This window comes from Sus scrofa, chromosome 14 (assembly GCF_000003025.6).
Source record: "Sus scrofa isolate TJ Tabasco breed Duroc chromosome 14, Sscrofa11.1, whole genome shotgun sequence".
Taxonomy (NCBI): Eukaryota; Metazoa; Chordata; class Mammalia; order Artiodactyla; family Suidae; genus Sus; species Sus scrofa.
In genome coordinates, this window is record NC_010456.5 from 49,532,976 (window position 1) to 49,550,215 (window position 17,240).

Below are 17,240 nucleotides of genomic sequence, written 5' to 3' on the forward strand. Positions count from 1 at the left end.
TCCCGCAGGCCGCATCCTCTGTCCCACGCTAGGGCAGGAACCTGGGGTGAGGAGAGCGTGAGGCCAGCACGTGGCCTAGGCCCTTGGGCTGCAGGTGACTGGCTGGCTGAGGCCAGGACGGAAGGGGTGTGGCTGGCGCGTGTTGAAGGAGGTGCCAGGGTCAGTACCATCACGAGGTCCCGAGTGCTGATTGGCTGGGCCCAGGCACGAGGAGGGGGCGTGTCCGCACCTGAGCCTTCCTCTGGCTTTTGGGCCAGAGGAGAAGGGAGGGAGTTCCTGCCAGGCAACTGTCTCCTCCTCTTCCAACTGGAGGCAAAGGGCAGCAGGCAGTTTGGATCGGGACGAGGCAGCTGCAGACACCAGACATGGCGGGGGCCGAATTTGAGTCGCTGGAGCAGTGCTTGGAGAAGCATCTGCCACTCGCAGACCTGCGGGAGGTCAAACGCATCCTCTATGGCAAGGAGACCAGGTGTGGGTCACAGAAGTTGGGGAGGGGGGACTTGGGGTCAAGGGGTGTGGATCTAGGGGACCAGGCAGAGTGCTTCAGGATCTGAAGAGGTCTGTGGAAGCTGGGGTGGGGTAGGGGGGAGTGCAGTCCTGAGTTGGCCAGCAGATTAGGTCTAGGTCTGAGTAGGAAGTCTTGTGTGACAGCTTGGCTTTGGAACCTCAGGGTTGTACAACCCAGGGGTGACCTTTACAAGCCAATTCTCCCCCAGTTTCCTGGAGACAAAGGACAGTTTTTACTCTTCTTGCCTATGACCACCCAACTCTCTTTCCCAGCTTCCAGTGACCAGCTTCTTCCCCAGACGAGGCCTGTCCCCTGGGTGTCTGTCTATGTCAGTACCTCAGCCCAGAAGCCCCAGCCCTTCCTTCCTGCAGTGACCCAGCTTCTGGTGGATCCTCAGAGGTGGAGGCCTGAGTCTGGTTGGTGAAGCAGCCTTTCCCACTGGCAAGTTACAAGAGTTAGTTACCTCGCTCAGAGCAAGTGGTTGTTCTGCTCCCAACCTGCTGTGTGTATCACTAGGACCTTCTGAGGGAAGTGCAGAGCTGGGCACTGGGCGAACAAAGCTGGAAGACACTTCCCCTGCCACTCTTGTTTCTCTTCATTGTACTTTTCTCAAAGCAACCAGAAAATGTAAATCTTATCCTGTTGCTCCTTTGCTTAAAACTCTAAGGGATTCCCACAGCCCTGAGAATGAAATCCAAATGCTGACCTCATGCAACTCCTGACTAAATGTCCTTCCATGTCCTTGCCCATAACCCCAATCCCACCAGAGTGCTCGTGCCCTGACCTCACAACAGCAGCTTTGAGGTTTGAGGGAGGAATCTGATCAGCTCACCTGAACTGAGGGTGTTGATTGGATCAGAGGTTCCCAACCACCAACTGATGTGGAGTATGGGGGTGGGCACAGGCCTCAGAGTCACAGGTGTTTTCACTGCTAGTGGATGGTAAAAGTAGAACAGCTGCCTTTGGCAGCGGGCACAATACAGAAGTCTGTCAGGAAGAGCTCTTCATACCCAAAGAGAGGTGCTGGAACCAGATGACCTTTAGGGCTTTCACCGCACCTGGAAAAGCTCATCACAAGGGAGCCCTCTTAGAGTTGAGGCTCCCAAAGAAAGTGTCTTAAATCAAGAGGTGTCTCAGATACTAGGTTTGTTTAAGGATGAAGTGGGCATGCTCTCCTGGGAAAAGACCCAGGTCCAGGGTGTCAGGGAGAGTCTTAGGAAAAGAGAAAGGTTTTCCACATGGTTGACTGGCTGGAGCTCATTCTAGAGCTCAAGGTAAGGACTGTTATGTAAGAAGAACTTCATGGGCACATTTGGATTGCTGCAGAGGCAGCGGGACTGGAAGTAGAGGGAAAAGGAGCCAAATTCTATCTGCGCCCCCCACCTCAGGCCTCTTCTTGGGGCTTGGTTCACAATAACTGAGTAAATGCTTCCCCTTTTGCATTCCTTCTCCTAGTCCCTTTTCTTGGTTCTGTTCCACTCGGCACTGAGCTCTTCCAAGTACTGGAGTATAAACCTTTGTACTTGCCCCATCTGTGTGATTGGGTAGGATTTGGCTAGGAACAGATTGCAAAGTGCAGATATAAAATTAATCATTTAAAAACGCTTCTCCCTTGAGTGGTTCCTGTCATGGCTCAGAGGTTAAGGAATCCAACTAGTATCCATGAAGATGTGGGTTCCATCCCTGGCCTTGCTCAGTGGGTTAAGGATCTGGTGTTGCTGTGAGCTGTGGTATAGGTCGCAGACACAGCTCGGATCCTGCATTGCTGTGGCTGTGGTGTAGTCTGGTGACTACAGCTCCGATTGGACCCCTAGCCTGGGAACCTCCATGTGCCTCGGGTGTGGCCCTACAAAAACAAAAAATAAAATTAAAAATTAAAAACTCTTCTCCCACTTAAGCTCCTGTTCACTCCTCCCCACCTGACTTGGACATGGCTGCCTCTGTGAAGGCCTGATGGACCCGAGTCCTCAGCCCCTCTCCTGGACTACCCCCACCCCCACCCCATGCTCCGTGCAAGACCAGCTTCTCTCCTGATGTTTGGCTGTGCCTGGTGCAAAGGTGATGCTCAGTAAATATTTGCTAAGTGATTGAGCCAAATGAGCCTTTGCCTGAGCCAGACAGATGAAATCCTCAGAGAACGCTGACTCTCAATTTTAAAACAGCCAGAATCAAGAAGCATGTGTTCATTCAACAAGAATTTATAGAGGGTTTGTTTTGTCTTGGGCACTAGGGCAGAAGGATGAGTTAGCTGTGGGTCCTGCCCTTGAAGGGCTTTCTGTCTTTTCTTGGTTGTCCTGCATTGTGGAGAGAGTTTACATGAGCCAGGTTGAGGGGAGGTTGGGAAGGCTTTGTGGGCCATGCTTGAGCTGCATCCTGACAGAGATAGAGGAGTTAGTCTGGAGACAGGAAGAGCTCAGGTCCTCTGGGCCAAGGCGCAGACATTAGGGGATATGCCCATTTGGGGACTAGGTATAGAGTGCTGTGGAGGCCGCCCAGGAGAGGAGGCAGGAATACTTGGCATGGGTCCTGGGAGCTTTTTCTCCAGGAAGGAAGCAGGACTTGTGCTGATAGTGGAGGGAGACTTCAGAGAATTTGCTAGGGCAGGTGAAAGGTGAGGGGGCCTAAAGCAGACAGCATGTCTGGGGGTAGGGACGAGGAAGGGTTCCAGAAGTCTGTGGAGAGCCTGCCTGGCTGGGTGGGGGGTGGGAGTGAGGCTGGTGCCAGCTTCTGGCTTGGACCCTTGGGTGGCTGGAGCAGCTTTGGGGATGGTTGATGGGTGGTGTTAGGGATGATGTAACAGATGACCAAACAATGGGTGGCCTACACCAAAAGAAATGTATTCTTGGCGTTCCCGTCGTGGCACAGTGGTTAACGAATCCGACTAGGAACCACGAAGTTGCGGGTTCAATCCCTGGCCTTGCTCAGTGGATTAAGGATCCAGCGTTGCTGTAGCTGTGGTGTAGGTCACAGATGAGGCTTGGATCCCACATTGCTGTGCTGTGGCTGTGGCTGTGGTGTAGGCCAGCAGCTACAGCTCCTATTAGACCCCTACCCTGGGAACCTCCATATGCCACGGGAGCGGCCCTAGAAAAGGCAAAAATACAAAAAAAAAAAAAAAAAAAAAAAAAAAAAAGGCATTCTCGTGGTTCTGAAGACCAGAAGTACAAAATCAAGGTATCGGCTGGGTCACAGTCTCCCATAGATTCCCAGGGGAATCCTTCCATGCTGTCTGTGGTTTCTGGTGGCTTCTGGACCCAAAGGGTCCTCTTGGCTTGTGGCATCATGTCTCCAGTCTCTGCCTGTCTTCACATGGTCGTCTTTTCTCCCTGTGCTCTGCCATTTCTTATAAAACCCATCACTGGATTTAGAGTTTACTGGGAAGGCCAGGGTGGTCTTATCTTGAGACCCTGAATTACATCTGCAAAAACCCTTTTCCAAATAAGGTCCCATTTACAGGTTCCACGTATTAATATGTGGACACACTTTTGGGGGGGCCCACAGTTTAGCCCACCATAGAGGGCTGCAGAGGTGGGCATCAGAGTGGAGGCTGCTGTCCCAGAGATGGCCATTCGGGTGGAGGTGTGGGTGCAGGGTAGGAACCTGGGGAACCCAGCATTCAAGGGCAGAGCAAGTGGAGATGTCATGGGAGACTCCAGAGGTAGAGATGCCAGGATGAGGGACCCTAGGGCCTATGTCAAAGATATGAGCAGGACAAGGACAGAGTGTCAAGTAGCTCAGGGAGATCTGGAAGGATGAGGATAACAGGAGGTCCACTGGCTTTAGCAACCAGAAGCCTGATGGTTCTGGAACAAGAGAGGCCTGTGTAGAACACGCTTCCTTTCTTCCTCCCTCCCTTCCTCTCTCTCTCTCTTTTCCTAGGTTATTTTATTTTATTTATTTTTTTTGGTTTGTTTGTTTGTTTTTGCTTTTTAGGGCTGCACTCACAGCATATGGAGGTTCCCAGGCTAGGGGTCAAATCAGAGCTGCAGCTGCTGGCCTACACCACAGCCGCAGCAACACAGGATCTGAGCCGTGTCTGAGACCTACACCACAGCTCATGAAAGCACTGGATCCTTAACCGACTGAGTGAGGCCAGGGATCGACCCCTTGACCTCATGGTTCCTCGTTGGATTTGTTTATGCTGTACCACGACGACGGGAACTCCCGCTTTTCCCAATTTTTTAATGGGAGAGACTCAAACAGCTGCCATAGTGAATGTGGCAGGACTGCAGGACACAGGGAGAGATGTCCAAGGTATGCACATTGTTAAAATGCAAAAGGTACGTAAATGGAAGACCAGTACCTACAGAAAGATGCCTTTGTATGTGCAAAACACACGCATAGAGAAAAATACTGGAAAGACACAGAAGACATTTTTAAAGGGGCCTTCTCTGAGGTTCTGGACTAGGCTGAGGGTGGGATGGAAGGGAATTCATTTCACATTCAAAGCCCATATCTGCTGTTTTATTTCTTTTTCCTCCATGAATATGTGTTTCTTTTGTAACAAAGTTCTGGCTTAATTATTTAAAATGCTGATGTAAAGAGCCATTAGAGGGGAAAGAGAAGTTCCAGAAGTGAGAGGTTGCCAAGGAAGCAAAGGCTGGGCTTCCTTGGGCAAGGCCTCCCTTGACCCCACTGGAAAGCGAGGGTAGGGAGGGGCAGAGGGGGTGTGGGACCCGGACAGGAAGTGACAGACTCTCCTCCTTAAAGCCGTGGGTGAGGCCACCAGGCTGGAGGCCTTTTAGGATGAGGGGCTGAGGGGCCACCAGTCAAAGAGCCAATTGTAGGAACCAAGGGAGGGTTGGGGGCAGCTGGGAGCCCCCCATGCAAGGTTGTGGCCATTTGCTGGCCACATCCTCCAGCCAGGCCTTTGGTGGGCCCTTTGGTGGGCATAGCACATGGTTAGGGAGTGGAGCCGGTTGAATTCTCGGGATGAAGCGGGTAGGAGTGGGTGATGGAGTGCCTGGAGGGTGGAGAAACCTTCAGATTGTGGCCAGACAGTGGGGGCTGAGGCTAGTGGAGCCCAGAAGGCAATGGAGCAGCTGGGCCTGCATGGCTTCAGGCCTCAGGCCTCAGAGAAGAGGTGGGGAGGGGAATGGAGGCAGGGAGGTTGTGCATCTTGAATATCAGGGATGAGTGTTGATAGAACCATGGGGAGAGCAGACAGCTGGTGGCAGTGGGTGGGGGGAGATGGCCAGAGGCTGAAGGACCCCTTCCAGGTGCAGTTACAACCAGGCTTGCAAACCTTGGGTGAGAGCTCTTCCACCTGATGTCTTCCTGGGTGAGGCTGCAGGCTGAGGATGGCCCACCAGGACCACCTGCATGGTGGCCCTCCTTCCTGTCCCATCCTGACTTGTCCTGGAGGGTGGGGGGCGAGCATCCGCCTGCAGGCGGGGGGCGTCTGAGGCAGTCACGGCAATGGGAGGCACAGTGTGGGCACTGCTGCTATTTCTAACCCACGGAAGCACATGGAACCCTGACTTGTTGAAAAGCAGGCTGATTGTCAGGGGCGGAACCGAGCTCAGAGCTGTCAGGGCCGTCACAGGGCCCCGCCTGGCAGGGGGCGGTGGCAGGGGGCTCGGGCTGACAGGGCTGTGATTTTGAAAGAAACATCTTTAAGAAAGTGATTTAAAGTAGGAGAGAAATATTATTAGATAATGGCTGTCAGGTTATTTTTTGATGCATTCTCTGGGTATTTCATAACCGTCATGCCCCTAGATGGTAAGGCCTTCCTGGCCAGGTGCTGCATCTTGTGCCCCTGCGGATTTCACCCCTGGGCTGGGCACAGAACAGGCGCCAGGTGTTTGCAGTTTGGCCTCTGGTCACTTTGGTGGGAGGTTTTATAAATAATCCACTTGCCTTTGTTAATAAATAAGCCACCAACCAGGATGAGCCCTTCAGCCTTTGGTCTGGATATCCAGGCCCCGCCACACCCTCACCTGGGGCTGCCCCCTCCCCGGTGGGAGCAGTGGGACTGGAAGATGGAGGTGGCCTTAGCATCAGGTGGCCCCAGGACCTTCTGTCCTGCTGAGAGCCCTGGCACGTCCACCCAGCAGGTTCCTAGCCTCCATCCCTTCTGTGCTGACTGCTGGGATTTAATCCCCCCTGATTTCAGCAGCTCTAACTCACCCTGCCACCCCCTCCCTCTGCCCTCCTCCGCCAGGCCTGCCAGGCCATCTCCCGGCTCAGGTCTGTCAGGACAGGTCCATTCTCCCCCCACCGGGCTTCTTTCCTCCAGCCCTGCCCCAGCTTCCCACGGTGCCCCCAACCTGGGCTGCTCCCCGACCCCTTCTCTGCCTGCTGAGAACTACGCAGGGTGGGGAGAACCTCGTGCAAATCCTCCTCCTCCTCCTTCCCACCTAGGGAGCTTAACCTGCCCAGAGGTGCTTTTGAAGCCGCCACCAAGGGGGACTTCGAGCTGCTGGGCTGTGCCTTTGAGGCCGTAGAGGAGCAGCAGAGGCGGCCCCGGACTGTGCGTGTGGGGCTTGTTCAGAACAGAACCCCCCTCCCCGCGGACACTCCTGTGGTGAAACAGGTTTGACCTCTTTTGACCGTAAATATATAAATACATAAATGGGTGGCGCCCACTCTGTGTTTTGAACACGACCATGGTCCCCGGTGGGGCATGGGGTGGTCACCATGACGCTCTGCCTGGCTTCCCTTCTCTCCAGCCACATCTCACATCTCTGGCTTCTACCCTTCCTCTGCCTTCCTCTCACTCCTTCTCTACCTTCTGTCCACCGCAACTGAGCTCAAGTTCCATTTCCCGGTTGGGAGGGGGCCCTTCTGGCTCAAGCGCTCTCTGGGGAGCCTGCCTCTTGGGGCTCCTGCTGGCGCATACCAGTCGGGACCTGCCTGTGTCCCAGCTTGGATCCTAAGTGGGGACCGCCCTCCCCATGGCCGCAGTGTATCTCCTTGGCTATCCCAGACTGTCAGGTCCTGGAGGGCAGAGACTCTGTGCTCACCCCACACCCTGGCACCCAGCAGATGTGGGGAAGCTTATGCACACAGTCCCTGGGGGTGGGGGTGCTTGAGGGGGGACGGAGTATAGGGAAGCACTTGTGCTCTCTGGGTTTTCAGCCTAGTCTCCTGCTCTGTCTTTGAACACACACTTCTGAATGTCCCCAGAAAGCCAGCCATGCTGAGGATTCCATCCTCCTGCTCCCAAGGTGCTTGTGGGGTCATGGGAATGACAGGAAGTGGGGGGAATGTGATAGCACAGGGGAACAGCACAGCTGAGGGGCACCTGTAGGCCAGGGAGCACCCGGGGTCCTCGTCACCAGGAAAGCCACCCTTCGCTGAACATGTGGATAACACCTGCAGGGAATTTGGGGTGGGAGGGAGCACAGCTGGGAGAGGCAAGTCATGGGAAGGTAGGATACACACAGGAGGGTAGAAGTGGCAGGACAGCGTCCCTGGTAATAAGTGAACCATGCCTGGGGCCATGGGAGCAGTTTGCCCTGGGTGGTGGGGGGGATGGTTGTGGCATGGGTGGCCCCTCCCACGGTAAGCAGCCCCCATCCTCACATGCCCCTCCCAGCAATCCCATGAGGCAGGCCCAGCTCTCCCCATTCTTGAGGCAAGGAAACTGAGGCCCAGGGGATGTCATTCAGTATGTGGGGTCCCCAAGCACATACCCCTGCCTTTTCCTGCAGATTTCAGATCTGAGGACAGTGACCAGGATCAGGACATACCAGGACATCCCACCTCCTCATCCTCTTGCACCTGGCTGGGTGGGGGTTCTCACTGCCCCTCCTTGGGATGAGTTCTGAAAATGGTCTCAACCAGTAGAACTCAGTGGGTTCTAATCCTTGCTTTGTACTTTGCCAGGTCACTGCCCTTCACAGACGTATCGCGGCCATTGCAGAGGTGGCTGCCATGTGTGGAGTCAACATCATCTGTTTCCAGGAGGCGTGGAGTAAGTCTCTCTGGGGGTGCTCTCTGCCACCTGCAAACACTGCTGCCTTGACTCCATGCTGCCAGGAGGATCTGCTACTTAAAAAATTCCTTAACATTTCTTAAAATCTCCTCTTTTTTTTTCTCATCTCTGGCAAGGTTCATTGTCCACAGTCCTTCACTCTCCTGAGGTGCCCTCCCCCTCCCCCGACCTTTAACCCTGCTCAGTGGATCTTGGATCTCAGCTCAAAGCCCATGTAAAGTTGTGTCCCTGTTAAATACTCCTGCTACTGTGTACCTTTTCTTTTCTTTTTTTTTTTTTTTAATGTTTTTTTTTCTTTTGGCTGCACCTGAGGCATCAGAAGCTTCCAGGCCGGGGATCAAACCCAAGACACAGCAGCAACCTGAGCCACAGTAGTGACAATACCGGATATTTAACCTCCTGAGCCACAGGGGAAATATTCCATGTGCCTTTTCATTATCTTACTTTTTTATCTTTATCACAGTTATACATTCTCATGGTTTCGAGTCAAATGGGTCTACAAGGTCTATTACCAAAAAATAGCTCTCCTCTCCTAAGGAGCCAGGAAGCAGCTACATCCTGCTCTCAGCTGGTCCTTTTGGGATTTACCTTTGCTCGTATGGCTGCTTCCTAATTATTCAGTTTTGCATCCTCTGTCAACTTGCCCCAATGGAAGGAGACAGTGGAGTCCTTGGCCTCCTCCTGGCCCCTCTACCTTGCCTGGTCTGGTAGAGCAAGACCATCTTGCTCTGCCATTCTTGGCCAAGATTCAAAAGAAATTGCTTTGATTTATTTTCCCAAATAGCTCTCTGTCTTCCTGGAGTTTTCTATTTACTGAAAAGTCTACCCCAAATGTTCTGCCAGTTCCCTAAATCCCCTTTAGAGGTTTAGACATGTGAAAAACTCTGTTGGGTAGACTTTTTGAAACATTGCATATCTGAAAATATGTTCCTCCTACAACTTGCTGGGTCGTTTGGTTGGGTATAGAATTCTGGGTTAGAAATCATTTTCCTTCAGACTTGTGGAAATTTTCCTTCAGTTTGCTCTATGTCTTCTGGCTTTGGGGCTTGTTGACTAGTCTAAAGCCAGTTTTTTTTTTTTTTTTTTTTTTTTGTCTTTTGTCTTTTGTTGTTGTTGTTGCTATTTCTTGGGCCACTCCCATGGCATATGGAGGTTCCCAGGCTAGGGGTCGAATCGGAGCTGTAGCCACCAGCCTACGCCAGAGCCACAGCAACGCAGGATCTGAGCCGCGTCTGTAACCTACACCACAGTAAAGCCAGTTTTGATTTATGCCCCCATTGTATATGGCCTGTTTATTTTTCTCTGAAAGGGTGTAGGGTCTTCTGGTTTTCTCTAATATTTTGAAATTTCATAATGATGTACCACCGTACATGTATATTTTAATCTATTGTTCTACACGCTCAATAGGTTCTTTCAGATCTAGGGGCGGTTTTTACATTGTTTCATTAGTGATTTTCTCCATTTTCTTCTCTCCTCTTTTTCTTATACTCCCTTTTATTAAGATGTTGAAACTCTGGACTAAATCCTGAGCTTTCTTTTGTATTTCCTCCTGTTTTTTTCCTCTCTTTGTCTTTCTGCTTAATTTTTGGTGAATTTTATCTAATTTGTCAATCAGCCTTCTATTCAGTCTTTTGTTTCTGCTGTCAGATTTTGAATTTACAAGATTCTTTTGGTCTGAAATTTCCTATTTTATCACATCCTGTTCTTGTTTTAGAGTTGTAATATCTTATCTCTGAGGATATTTAGTAATTTTTTTCCCTGCATCATCCCTAGTTACTCCAGATTGGCCTCTGTATTCCCCCTGACTGCTTGTGTCTTCAGAACTGGGGTTTACAGGCTGATTGCAAGCTCTGAATTTGTGGGAGAGGGCTCCTCCACTGGGTTTCATGATAGCGTAGCCAGGATTAGCTCTTTGTTAGGAAATCCTTCACAGTAAAATCCACAGGTCCTTTTTTCAGATGCTCAGATTCCCCAAAGATGATTCTTCTCATTTCCTGCCCAGAGGAGAAAGAGGGCAGGAGGCCATGATGCTGGTGTTTACTTAGTCCCTTGTTTTTATTGCTCTGCCCCCTTCATCTGGCCCAGTTTCCACAAGGCCAGAGACCCTCTGTTTAATTGTTCCTGGAGAGTGAGCCTCCAGCTGGGTGAGAGAGGCATGCCCCAGCCTCTTGGAGCAGGGGAGGGATCTGACCCCTTCTTAAGTAGACTCCAACAATCCTACTTGTTTAGCTCCCCTCCTTCTTCCCCATCCGTAGAGCCATTCACTGCCTCTGGCTCCTGAGCTTTTAAGAGGTCTGTGCTGGAGAGTGGGGGGCTTCCTGGCCTCCTCCACTGCTAGGTGGGGGCTCAGTGTTCTCAGATTCACTAAGATATCTCCACGTTTCCCATGTTTTGTTGCTTTCATTCCTGTCTCAGTGCCCCAGCCTTGTGGGTTTTTACCTGTGATTAAAAATCCCTTTACTAGGAGCTCCCTGGTGGTCTAGTGGTTAGGATTCAGCACTTTTACTGCTTTGGCCTGGGTTCAGTCCCTGGTCTGGGAACTAAGACCCCTGCATCAAGCCCCTGCACACCATGGCGGGGAGGAGCTTAAAAAAAAAATCCCTTTACTGTGGTTTGGTGAGGTTTCAGGAAGGCAAAGGTGTGTGTCCAGTCTGCAACCCCACCTCCCATCCCGACCCAGAGGATCATCATCACATTCTTTGCATTTCTCGTTGCACCTGTTCTTTCATTCTTGTATGGTGCTTTTGATTTGTCTGCCTCTGCATTAGACTGAAAACTCCACATGGTCATTGCCTGGGATAGGTGTTTATTTTTCCCACCCCAATACCCTATTTTTTTTAACATTAATTTTTTTTTCTTTTTAGGGATGCACCTGTGGCGTATGGAAGTTCCTGGGCTAGGAGTTGAATCTTAGCTGCAACTGCCAGCCTATGCCACAGCCATGGCAACACCAGATACAAGCCATGTCAGCAAGCTATGCTGGATCTTGTGGCAACACCGGATCCTCAACCCTCTGGGTGAGGCCGGGGACCGAACCCACATCTTTATGGATACTAGTTGGGTCTTAACCTGCTGAGCCACAATGGGAACTCCAATGTTAAAAAAATTTAATCTAAAACATGCATACTGTTTATCAGTACTGGCAGGTGTACAATTCATCAACATTGAGTACATTTGCAAAAATGTATAACCATCAGCACTGTCTATACTCAAACTTTTTCATCATCTCCAGCCAAATTCTGTACTCATTTAACAGTAACTCCCCTTCATCTCCCACCTCCATAACCTCCATTCCACATTCTGTCTCTGTGAATTTTTCTATTCTAATGTAAGTGGCATCATACAGCGTTTGGACCTTTGTGTCTGGCTTGTTTCTCTGAGCAGAATGCTTTCAAGGTCCATCTAGGTTGTTGAACAGGTCAGAATGTTCTTCCTTTTTATGGTTGTATAATATTCCATTGTCTGGTTGGACCACATTCTGTTTATCCTTTCCCCTACCCCTATTTTATCTTTAGGAGCTTGAATAATCCCTGGTACGTACATGACTGACACTAAAAAATATTTATTAGGTGGTTTAACCAACTTCTTCCCTTTCTTGGATCTGAAAAACTCCCACTCACCTATCAAGGCCTTGCACAGACTTTCCCTCCTGTGGGGGACCCTGGGGACTCCCCTACACAGAACAGAGCACTTTGTGGTGACATGATGCCATGCCAGGGTTCCAATTCAGTGCCCATCTGGGCTGGCAGCTCCTGAGGGCAGGGCAGGCCTAAATCTGACATGTTGTTTCCATGAATGGGGAGCCCCCTTTCTCTCTGATTTGAAAACTGTGGTTGGAACTTTGCAGCCAACCTCCCCCAACCTCCTTTCCACGGCTTCTTTTGAAAGTTTGCTTACTTGACAGCAGTTGTGCAAACAGGAAAAGAAGCCATTAAAATGGAAATGGGGAAATTTGGAGAGCTTAGCAACCTGAAATGAAATCGGAAAGGGAGGTTTTATTCTCTTGGGGCATCTGAGTCTCTCCTAATGGTTTGAAAGCTAAGAGGGGGATGGTGATTAAGGCTTGGTCCTTGTTATCAACAGCTTTCTTGTGGGTTTCCTTAAAATAGCTCATCCCTCTTCATCAAAGGAGCCTGGGGAGTCTTGAGCCTGGTGCCAGGCCCCCCGGGACTGTTGCTGGCAGACCTGCTGCCCACTTAGCTGTCTCCGTGTACCACCACCCCGAGCTCCTGAGATGGTGGGGTGGTCATTGCAGGACCAGGCTCCCTGGGTCTGGAAGGAATTGGGGGGGTTGCTGATGCTTCTCTGAGAAATGAGGGGAGTCACACTGCCTTTTCAGAGATATGGGGGACAAGCTGCCTGTTACCAGGCCTGGCACCATACTGGGTACATGGCCATGTTGGGGAAAGGGGTTACATGATTATCCCCAAACAGGCCACACACCCCATGCGGCGACCAGCACATCACACAGTCTCCCAAAGACCTTCCCTGCAAGCTGGTCCCTTTCAGAGTGGCCCAAACAATAGCAAGCTTGTGGAACAGTCTCCCCTGAAATAAATGGACTTGGTTATTGGGAGGAGGCAGATCTAAGAGCACAGTCCTGGAGACCCTAGTGGCGCAGTTGGTTAGGGATCCGGCATAGTTGCTGCTGCAGCACGGGTTTGATCCCTAGCCCAGGAACTTCCACTTGTTGGCAGCATGGCCAAAATTAAAAAATAAGGAGCACAGTTCTCCCTCAGTATCTACAGGGATTGGGTCCAGGACTCCCACCTCTGTGGATGTCAAAACCCAGGGATGCCCAAGGCCTCTTATCTACACACATCCTACTTTAAAACTTTAGATCATCTGTGGGTTACTTATAATACCTAGTGCAGCATAAATGCCAAGTAAAAGAGTTGTCTGTGCCTGGCAAATTCAAGTTCTGCTTTTTGGAACTTTGTGGATTTTTTTTTTTTTCCAAATATTTTCTACCCATAGTTGGGGGAACCTGCTGGTGCAGCAGGCTAGCTGTATACAGAATTGGTCCAAACAAGGAATTCAGGGCTCCAAGTCAAGGAGAAAAAGATGAACAGCTCAGCAGGAGGTGGACAAATGGTAGGGACCAGGTCAGCTGGAGGATGAATCTAGGAAGGCCAGTGGCCCCGAGGCCAGGCGTTCAACCTGACTGGTGATACCGGGAACTCAAAGCCCATCCCAGGGAGATCCCAGCTCACGTTGTCAGGCTAATGTCAAAGTGCATGGCCAGCCAAGGCTGAGGAGCCCTGGGACACACTCAGCCAGAGGTCCCTGGTGTCCACCCCCATTGCAGCCCCTCCCCCCCCCAAGGAAACCACCTCAGCATGCGTGTTCTTTGATGTGTGACTATGTATATGTACCTGCTGTCTGGAAAAAAAGGCAAACAAAAATCAGTTTGGAGTTTCCACTGTGGCGCAACGGGGTCAGTGGTGTCTTGGGAGTGCTGGGATGCAGGTTCGATCCCTGGCCCGGCACAGTGGGTTCAGGATCCGACCTTGCTGCAGCTGTGGTTTAGGCCACAACTGTGGCTCTGATCTTATCCCTGGGCCTGGAAACTCCATATGCCGAGGGGCGGCCAAAAAAGAAAAAAAAAAATCCATGAATTTAACAAAATTTCGTATGGAATTAGCCCCCTAGTAGCATCTAGTCAGAGATCACAGAAATAAGGCTTTTGCCATGAGGAGTACTCAACGCATCCAGTAGTTCCCAAACTTCTGATGGGGTTTTCTGGTTCCTGAAGAAGCCCATCTGTCCCTCAGGGGAGGAGCCTTCCTGTGGTGACATGCTGGGGGTCCCAGTGCCACCCTCACCGGCCCTTTGATGCAGACCCCAAGGAACCTCAGCTGTGGTCTCACCAACCTGCATCTCGGCCAGCTGCTTGGAAACAGTTTCTGGCTGTACTTTTTGCAAAAAAAAAAAAAAAAAAAGTATTTTTAAAATTGTGGTAAAATAGACATAATGTAAAATTTACCATTTTGGCCATTTTTCAGTCTATAGTTCTGTAGCAGTTAAACATGCACATTTGTAGCATAACCATCTCCAGAACCTTCTCCCCTTCTCAAATTAATACTCTGTCCCCACAAACAACCCATTCTCTACTTCCCCAGCCCCTGGAACCTACCTTTCTGCTTTCTGTTGCTGTGACTTTGCCTATGCTGGGGACCCCACCTGAGTGGAATCTTAACAGCATTTGTCCTTTGGTGGCTGGCTTATTTCACTGAGCATCATGTCTTCAAGAAGGTTCACCCATGTTGTAGCAAGTGTCAGAATTCCCTTCCTTTTGAAGGTTGACGAGTGTTCCATTGAATAAATGGACCATATTTTGTTAATCCCTTCATGCCTTGATGGACACTTGGGTTGTTTCCATCTTTCGGCTGCGGCCAGTCACGCTGCTGTGAACGTGGGGATGCAAGTTCAGTGTCCTGCTGCAGCTGCTCTTAGGACTGCTCAAAGGACGCTTGGCTGCTCCCTTGCTTTCACCATGAGGCCCAAAGGGTGGGGTTGGCCTGACATCCATGGCCAGGGACAGGCCTCAGAAGCTGGGGAAGCTCTTCCCCATGGAGACCCTCCTCTGGGCTCAGGAGCCCTCGCAGAGGCCATGAGCTTGGACATGATGCTGACCTCTCCTCTATCCATAGCCATGCCCTTTGCTTTCTGTACGAGAGAGAAGCTCCCGTGGACAGAATTTGCCGAGTCTGCAGAGGATGGACCAACCACCAGATTCTGTCAAGAGGTAGGACATGAACTGTTTTCCACCGGCAGCAGCAGCCGCCCGCACACAGGTCATGGAGCAGGGCCGCAGCTGCCAGGGGCGGCCCTTCTCCATGGAAAAGACACCCATTTGGCTCTTGCTTTGCCAGATAAGAAAAGATACAGCTGTTTACTGCCCCCTCCTCCTTTTTAGTACACTTTCACTTAAAGTCATAGTTTCAGAGCCAATGGCCCTTAGTGGCCTTTTAAGTGAGGCATCTGCAGCCCAGGGTGGTGGTGGTGGGGGTTGACTCCCCTAGTGGGGTTTGCAGCTGGCAAGTAACACAGTTGGCACATGGGGACGGGATCACCCATGTCCAGAACTCTGCTTTTCCATGGACTGTTTGCCTGAGTGACATGAGCCTTTCCGCATAGCCTGTCTCATCAGTGTGGAAATTGGGCTTCACATGTCTGTATTAAGACCTCCGAACGCGTGTATCTGATCCCATGTATATGAATTGTCCAGAATCAGCAAATGCACAGAGGCAGAAAGCCGATCAGTGGTTTTTTTTTTGGGGGGGAGCACTAGGAGGGCGGGGGCATGGGGAGTGACTGCTCATGGGGATGGGGTTGCCACTGGGGATGATGAAAATGTTCCAAAATTAGGTTGTGGTGATGGTTGCACAAGCCTCGATGTACTGAAAACCACTGAATGGCCACTCAGAAAGAATGGACTGCAGGCTCTGTGAATTCGATCTCAATAAAGCGGCCATCCATAAAACCCCATGACATTCCAAGAGTGACTTAGCCTTTGTCCCACCTCAGAAAAAATAACTGCTTTCATTTCTCCCCGTCCCATTACAGACTTTGTACAGATACTCGGGGGTTTTTAACAGAACTGGAATCCTTGTGATTCTGTCAATGTGTTGTAATTTGAAACATCAGTCTTCTCAGTCTGTAGGGAAAAACCTCAGCCACCAGGTTGTGGATTCCATGCTGTGACAAAAAGAGGAAGGGGACTGGTCAGGAGGCAATGGCAGATGACACACCTGGACCAGGGAGGGAGGAAGAAAGAGCAGAGGGAGAATGGGATGGGCATCTGGCCCCGGGGATGCCTGTCCGCATCCGGGGGCCGCTGACTCATGACCGCCTGGCAGGGCTCAAAGCCACACCTTCTGCCCACCTGGCCTGGCCTCTCTCCTAACTTTGAGGCCAAAGGTAATGACGGGCTGGCTGGAGTTGATGACAGATGATTGGTTAGGGCTCCTCATCCTAGTCACCAGGTCCTGACATTCTTTCTTGATACAAAAGGAATTTGGTATCAACACGTTGGGTTTGGTTTAGTTCTTTTTTTTTTTTTTTTTTTTTTTTTTTTTTTTTGTCTCCTTGGTATAGATGAGGCATATGATGATTTTTTTAATTTTTATTTTTCCTTTTTTTGGCTGTGCCTGCAGCATGTGGAACCCACACCACAAGCTGCCACCTAAGCCACTACAGTGATGATGCAATATCCTTAATCCACTGCACCACCAGGGACCTCCCACTAGTTCTGTTTTCATTTTTGAGGAATTGCCATACTGTTTCTCATGGCAGGTGCACCATCTTACACTCCCACCAACAGTGCACAAGGACAGTGACAATTCTTTTTTAGTTAAATTTGGCCGTCAGGACAACATGGGCATTTAGTCTTCCAAAGAGCAAATGCAAAGAGAGCTCTGAACCCAGCCTAGTTATCTAGGAGGGTAATTGAATTCCTCCATAAAAATTTATGACAATTGATTCAAAAATAGGACTATACTATGTTCATTTCTCCAGCTGTCGCGGAAGCATGGCATGGTAGTGGTGTCCCCCATCCTGGAGCGTGACGTGGAGCACGGGGACGTCTTGTGGAACACAGCCGTGGTGATCTCCAACTCGGGAAAGGTCCTGGGGAAGACAAGGAAAAACCACATCCCCAGAGTGGGTGATTTCAACGAGGTGAGCGTCCCTCGGGTGACCAGCCCAACTGGAAGGCAGTGCGCCTGCCCCTCTGGGGTCTCCCCAAGTTGCCCTGCGGGATGCCCTGGGATTCCTGGGTGAGTCCCAAAC

At 50.8% G+C, this 17,240-nt stretch overlaps 1 protein-coding gene across 2 annotated transcripts in view; it reads left to right on the plus strand.

Annotated features, from left to right (window-relative positions):
- UPB1 (beta-ureidopropionase 1) overlaps positions 233 to 17,240 on the plus strand; it is a 28,311-nt gene continuing 11,303 nt past the window's right edge. The window contains exons 1-6 of one of the 2 annotated variants that reach the window (XM_021074095.1): positions 261 to 469; positions 781 to 836; positions 6,872 to 7,043; positions 8,339 to 8,426; positions 15,101 to 15,195; positions 16,968 to 17,129. In XM_021074095.1, the coding sequence (XP_020929754.1) occupies positions 835 to 836; positions 6,872 to 7,043; positions 8,339 to 8,426; positions 15,101 to 15,195; positions 16,968 to 17,129 (519 nt within the window). In that variant the 5' untranslated portion in view covers positions 261 to 469; positions 781 to 834. Of the gene's footprint in view, positions 470 to 780; positions 837 to 6,871; positions 7,044 to 8,338; positions 8,427 to 15,100; positions 15,196 to 16,967; positions 17,130 to 17,240 lie in introns of both variants that reach the window. The other variant, XM_001929254.6, reaches the window with a different exon arrangement.